This window comes from Pollicipes pollicipes, unplaced genomic scaffold (assembly GCF_011947565.3).
Source record: "Pollicipes pollicipes isolate AB1234 unplaced genomic scaffold, Ppol_2.1 Scaffold_6686;HRSCAF=7923_pilon_pilon_pilon, whole genome shotgun sequence".
NCBI classification, from domain to species: domain Eukaryota; kingdom Metazoa; phylum Arthropoda; class Thecostraca; order Pollicipedomorpha; family Pollicipedidae; genus Pollicipes; species Pollicipes pollicipes.
The window spans coordinates 7,796,751-7,803,857 of NW_023596921.1; the positions used below are offsets into that span (position 1 = coordinate 7,796,751).

General features: G+C 59.1%; 1 protein-coding gene across 1 annotated transcript in view; it reads left to right on the forward strand.

The window, feature by feature from the left end:
* The window catches only part of LOC119107393 (toll-interacting protein-like), a 25,962-nt gene continuing 18,855 nt past the window's right edge, over window positions 1–7,107 (forward strand). Inside the window, 4 exon segments of the mRNA XM_037230827.1 lie at window positions 1–24; window positions 658–861; window positions 2,197–2,330; window positions 5,761–5,857. Of these exon segments, the coding sequence (XP_037086722.1) occupies window positions 1–24; window positions 658–861; window positions 2,197–2,330; window positions 5,761–5,857 (459 nt within the window).

The following is a 7,107-nucleotide window of genomic DNA, read 5'->3' on the forward strand; positions in this document are numbered from 1 at the left end:
ATGCTAGCCATAACATACAAGAAAGTCAGCTGAAGCAAAATAGCACAACAATGGGGGGTAGCCATATTATGCTGTGTGTATTAATGTTGCTATAAGGTTTTTGAAATAAAGTGCAGAAAGACATAGAGCTCTTTGGTAGAAATGCATCCCTTTAAGCATCAGAAACAACATTTATTTCAATATCCTACACAGCTGATTCATGACTCCTAAGGAAAGGGGAAGTGAGTTCTGGATCTTCCACCCATAAAATGCTATTTAGTACCTTCAGTTATTTGGTCTGTAGCATTCTAGTCTGGCTGGCCACAGTGTGTGGTGGAACCACAATGGGATGCCAGTGTCACATCATGCCAAACTGGTCTGCTGATTACTCTTTTGCACTTGCCAACCCAGTTGTTAACTGGGTGAAGGGGTATCCAAATTTGGAATTGGCCAATGTTTTGACAAGTTAAAACACATTTAAGTTTGCATAAGTTTTAGTCTGAAGACAGTTAACCTTTCTGGGCTAGAACTGGGAATCAGTTGGCTCAAAAATACACGTGGTTAACAACGGATGCTCACTTGGTGGCTGCAGGCATGTCACAGAGCAATTGCAATGTGCAGTGCCATATATTTGGTGACTATCAAGCCATCACTGTCAGCCTGCCTCTCTGCCTGCAGGCGTTCATCTCTGAGCTGCCGTCGGACTTCCTGTGCCCGGATGGCGAGCCGGCGGCACCGGCGGGTGGTCCGGCCGCGCCCGGCGCCGGCTCCCAGCAGGAGGAGATGGACCGGCAGGCGGCGCTGGCACTGCAGCGCCACTACAGCCGACGCGCGCCCACCATGCAGACAGCCGCCGGCCGGCTCAACCTCACCATCGCGCAGGTGTGACGGCCCCCTGGCGCGTGCGCCGCTAGGAGTGCGGTGTGGACGCTGTCAGGCATGGCGGGCGTTCTCGCCATTGGCCAGACATGGGGCCAAACATGCTGTTTCATATGGACGAATGAGCCTTGTCTTTGCACAGGTTCGGAGGTGAACATCGCCATTGCTGGGGTAGGAAGGGGCCGCCGTCATTGCACAGTCACAAGTACGGGCATGGGCGTTACGGTTGCACAGCCATAGGGCTGAACTCGGCGTGGCGGGCCGTGTGTGAAGGGTGGCCTCCCCAGAGCGGTGACGTCATCACCGCACAGGCATGTGTCAGGCGACCTTGCCGTGACGGGTGGACCGATGAGGCGGTCACGCAGCAGGCATGATGGACCACTGTGGTACGGTGCGCCAGCCTGAAGCTGTCATTCGCTGCCGGTCGCAGTGGAGTGGGCGGCACTCGAGCTTCCCGTTACGTGACACACGACGACACGCGAGACACGTGGCAGTAATTACTTTGCAATGCGGCAGTGAGAAGACGCTACTGTTCACACACGTCTGTCCACTCTGTCCCTCGCGCTGTGCCATAAGTCGACAGGTGGACCGTTCTGAATGGAATGTGGGTAGGGGTCAGATGCGGACGCCAGAGGATGTAGTGCGACTGAACGGGTCCTCTCTACTTCCCAATGCTCCTCTCCACCACCCAATAACTTCCCATCGTCCAGCCCCGTATGCTCCTCCCCACCACCTAGCACATCTCCCCACCATCCAACGCTCCTCTCCACCATCCAGCACATCTCACCACCACCACCCAACACTCCTTCCCAGCATCAACATTCCTCCCCACTATCCACCCAGCATTCCTCCCACCATCGACACTCCTCCCCACCACCCAACACTCCTCCCCACCATCCAACACTCCTCCCCACCATCCAACGCTCCTTCCCACCATCCAACATTCCACCCCAGCGCCCAACACTCCTGCCCACCACCCAGCATTCCTTCCACCATCAACACTTCTCCCCATCCCCCAACACTCCTCTCCACCCCCCAACTCTCCTGCCCACCACCCAACACTCCTCCCCACCATCCAACACTCCTTCCTGCCATCCAGCACTCCCCCACCCCACCCCCCAGCATTCCTCCCACCATCAACACTCCCCCCCACCACCCAACACTCCTCTCCACCACCAAACACTCCTGCCCACCACCCAACACTCCTCCCCACCACCCAACACTCCTCCCCACCACCCCGCCACGGCCACCCGACGCAGTCCCCGCCACCGCCCACAGCTTCAGGCCAGCCGGCACGGCCGGCGCTGACGGCGTGCTGACGGCGGCGGTTGTCCTCAGGCTAAGCTGACCAAGAACTACGGCTTGACGCGGATGGACCCGTACGTGCGGTTGCGGCTGGGCCACTGCGTGTACGAGACGCAGACCTGCTACAACGGCGCCACCAACCCCCGCTGGAACAAGGCCGTCATGTGGTGAGTGTGGCGTGTGCCGCCTGTGACGCGCCGTTTGGGTCTAAGGCTTCACAGCAGTTGTCCGGAAGAGAATTATTAAATAGAGAGAAAGGGAGAAACTGATGGGTGTGTCTGACATTACAGTGTGCCAGATCATGATCATGATCCCAGATGCAGCTGATGACCACACGCTGCTTACGACGCCGGCCAGACAGATGTTCCGCGGGCTGGTGCCTGCACACACGGTCTCTGGCGCCATCATGCACGATGCAGGCTAACTCACGTTTGGTGGGTCTGGGATGCCAACGATGGGGGCTCTGCTTTCTACGTCGGCCTGGATTGAGACGCGACTCCGCCTCTGGAGGATCGTCCCGCGGAATCTACTCGTCTGGGGCGCCCCTCCCCCCCCCCCCATGAAGGGACATTTCCTCCTGGGATCGGCCGCAGTCCTCCCAGTATCAACATGGAGCTACTGATCGCAGTGCCATAGACAGATGCCGGTTCCCAATGCGCGCTGGCACCATCCGGCCAGGGACTTGGTCTTTGGCCAAAAGAGGGCGGCTGCGCATTGCGGGAGCGAGACGATCCGCGGCGCGGTGCCGACTCGCGCATGGGAAAGACCCCAATTATGTGTTTCTCAGCTACGCCCAATAGAGGGCCTCGGGGCCTTGTTCCTCTTAGTCGACCGCCCCTCCCCCGCAAATGAGGTAGCAACCTGTGGCATCACAGGTAAGTGCGTCATATGCAGCTGTGAAGAATGTTAGCTATGCTCAAACACGGACAACAGTAGAAACAGTTGATTGGATCCATGGAGACATTTACAGCACAGCTATGGCGAACTGGGATATCATTTAAGTGGACAGTTTTTGACGGGTTATGTGGTCAAAAACATCATCGTCCATCACTCTACTCACGTGCGGTCGACAGCCGTACTTTTACCCGTCAACAACGACTCAAAACGCGTTGGCCGTGGCTAGGCATTGAGATATAAACAACCGCGACTTACCGCACACACTGCTTCTCGGCCAAGCAATGAAGGGGCTTCAGAAGTGACGTCAGAAGGAAGCCAAGTAACGACGTCGAGGGTCGAATGGACTTACTTCAAGTCGTGAACGGGCTTTCAATAGCCAATTTTGAACGGGTCCCTGGGGTGTGGCTCGAGCTGAAGGCGTACGGGGGCGGCTGGCGGGTCTGCTCTTGGAAGCACACGAGGCGTCACCGCTATCCTGCTATCACTGCGACCGGCCGGGACGTATCGCGCAAAAGGCAAGAGCAGGAGGTCGGCAAGAGCGTGCGCGCTGGGAATCGGCAGGTGACGGCAGCTCTTTCATCACGGAGTGACGGGTAGCCGGTGGCATGTTGTGCCTGTGTACAAAGTTTGGTGCTGCTACGAATACATTTGCTTATAAGCTCGCAAGGAGTGTCAAAATCACCACTGCGCACCCGTTAGGCACTCGACCTGCTGCCTGCGTTGTCCATAACGGCGGCCTTACCTCAGCCGGCGTCCCAGAGCCGCTGGTTCGTCCCTGTTGCCGCCGGCGGGCGGGCGGGCACGCAGCTTGTGCGGACGTGCTGCCTTGTCGGGCGGCTGGGGAGGCGGCGGCGGTGCACAAAGTGGGACCGGGGCGCGCGGTGCTCATGGCCCGGCTGGCGAGAGCGGCGGAATCCCGGCATTGTGGCGCAGCGTTATCCTGTGCCGCGATAAAAGGCTGGCGAGATGAAGGCGGCGCTTCGTGTCATGTTACAGGCTGCTGTGGGCATGTGTTAGCTGGCCACAGGGTCAGACACGTTGTTGCTTAGCGTAAGTGTGCGGGCCAAAATGTCGTCAGTTGCTTTGGTTTAAATGACATCGTCGTACGCGTGTAGCCGCTGCTTGTCTCCGGCCGTTATGAGATGGCGGGAATTTTCGCTATGTGTGTAGTCTGTGACGCATTTGTCACTATCTCCAAGCGCCGCGAGCAGCTTGCACAAAAACTGCAGTTTTTGGCGGCGCGACGTCCGGCCATTAATCTCGTTTACGCCGTAAGACGGCGCTTCTCAGATTTCTGGAGAGCCGTATCTCGATAACAGCACGCCGCGTAGGCGAGAAAGCTGGCGCAGCACTACGCCGCAGCTTAATGGCGGACGCTTGTACGCTGGCGCAGGCTCTAAGTGCTGGAGGCACCAGCGGTGTTCGTTGTCCATGTATCAACCCCGGCGTTCGGTCGTCGCTAAATAGTGCCCGCGTCGCGGTGACGTCACACGATGACGTCATGGGATGCCGGTTCATCCACCGCACGGTCGTCATCGGGACCCGTCGTCCGATGCCGCGCAAGGCCGTTGCGGCGTCTGAGCTCGCTCTATCACCCAGGGGCTGATCCTTCCTCCTCCGGCGACTGCCGCTGCCGTCGCCCCCACACACGCGCCCACGTGCCGCCGTCCGCTGCCGAACTGACGCCGCTGGCTGCCGCACTCGCGCTCGTCCGCGCGTGCCACCTCCCCCCCCCCCCCCCCCTTCCCTGTGGCCCGCAGTTCCCCTGTCTGGTGTGTTGACCCGCCTGCGGTGGTCCGATCGCGGGGAGCGGCGCTCTGTGTGCTGCGGGCGGCTCCGCCTGATCCCTTCGCAGGGAGCGGCGCCCTGCGTGCTGCGGGCGGGCTCCGCCTGATCCCTTCGCAGGGAGCGGCGCTCTGTGTGCTGCGGGCGGCTTCGCCTGATCCCTTCGCAGGGAGCGGCGCTCTGTGTGCTGCGGGCGGCTCCGCCTGAATCCCTTCGCAGGGAGCGGCGCTCTGTGTGCTGCGGGGCGGCTCCGCCTGATCCCTTCGCAGGGAGCGGCGCCCTGTGTGCTGCGGGCGGCTCCGCCTGATCCCTGCGCCGTCGCCGGGGAGATATTTCTGGTCACTGGCCACCGCTTGGACGGGCCGCGTCAATTACGCCGCACAACCTCGGCGGCGCGCCGCTCCTGTTCTTCTGGCGCGCTCACACGGCGGCCGTGGGCACGAACGGCACCAAGACTAACCGGCTGCTGTTCGTGGCCTCGCTGTGGGCTAGTCCTTCATCCGTGGAGTAATCCCCCTCTGTGGACATTCCCCCTCTGTGGAGTAGTCCCCCTCTGTGGGCTAGTCCCTCCTCCGTGGAGTAGTCCCCTCTGTAGAGTAGTCCCCCTCCTTTGAGTGCGCTCTGCGCGCCGAGGCGTCGTCCCAGTACCGAGCCCACTGACGTTCGCCGTCCCCGCGGGGACTCACATTACGTACAACCTCCCTCCCCATCTATCCCGAATCGCCGTTCATTTCCGTGCGTCGTAGCCCCCCCCCCCCCCCCCACACCCCAGAGGGTTTTACTGTGTCGACGCTCTCCTGTCGACTCGTTTGGTGTCCATCCTGCGTCTTTCCCCGAGTGTCATCCCGTGTCGGCCCTCTCTCAGGTTGGGCGGCTCGCCGCGGTGGTGGACGTGGCCCGTGTCTCTGTCGGCAGTTACGTACCCCACGGCGTTACATCCCTGCACCTGGAGGTGTACGACGAATGCTCCTTCACAACCGACGACCAGCTGGTGGCGCAGGCAACCATCCAGGTACGTGCCGGATCGGGCAACAATCCAGATGCGTGCCGGATCAGGCAGCCATCCGTATACGTGGCCTGACCAGGCAACCATCCAGGCAATTGCTGAACCAGGCAACCATCTAGGTACGTGTCTAGTGAGGTGTCTAGTCAGGTGTTGATCCAGGTACGTACCCGAGCAGACAGCCAGTCAGGTACTTGCCTGAGGACCTAACACGATTTCGTCACAGTTTCATTCGTTCTGAATGGTACTTATTGGCATTTTGATGAAAACGACAACGATCACAGCCTTTACCCGTTCACACTTTTACCCCGTTCACAACTCCCACCCATTCCTTGTGGACTAGGTAGAATCCGCTGCAGATTCTGCAGCCATCAGCTGCTGTGAACTAGATGTGTCATTATCAAACCGGCAGGCCCGCAAGTGCGGGTAAAAAGGAAATAGAAGCCCGAAAGTGGTACCCCCATTGGCCTCCCTGCTGGGGTTGCGTTGGACGCGGTTCGCTCGCAGACGCCCAATCGTGCGCGCGCGTCCCTGAGTGTCCGTTCTAGACGGCGTACCTCTATCGATATTCTGCATCTATGTTAGCTGCGGTTGTATAACATGCAGTCGTTTTTGGTCAAGGTGGGTACATTAAGCTTGCCAATTAAAGGTGTACCGTAGTGATTTTGATCTTCCATCGCGCCGACATCCTAGAGCTCGCATTTGTCGGTCTATGGGACACTTCACAGCTGTTCAGCGCGGCTTCGGTTCGCTGTCGCACCCTTGCGGTCGCTCTTGAGGTGCCAGGATTGGCCTGCGCTTGACAGGCTCAGCCCGGGCGACCTGATCCGGTATGTGCCAGGCTGCACGCGCTTATGGATCGCCAGCTGCGTTGGGTTCGGTGTGCCAAGGCTGCGCAGTACCTCTCCCCGCCACTGTTGCGGCACAGACGGAACGCACGACAGCGGCCTGCGTTTACCGATTTTATACCGATGACGTGGTTTCCTGGTCTACCCGCCTAGTTACCTTCCCTGTTTGCCTTCCTAGTTCCTTGTTACCTAGCGGACCCACGAAAGACCACTTGCATGTATTTCTAACAGTACTAATTTTACGAAGCTTCACTTGGGCCAGCCAATGCCGCTTTCGTCCTGGCTCTAGAATGTTTGACTTTCGAGATAACTCGGGGGCGTGGGCGGGACTGTGACTATGGACTGTGGGGTCATTGTGTGACGAGGCTAAGGGTATCACCAGCCCGGAAATAAGCAAACCTCTTGCCTTTC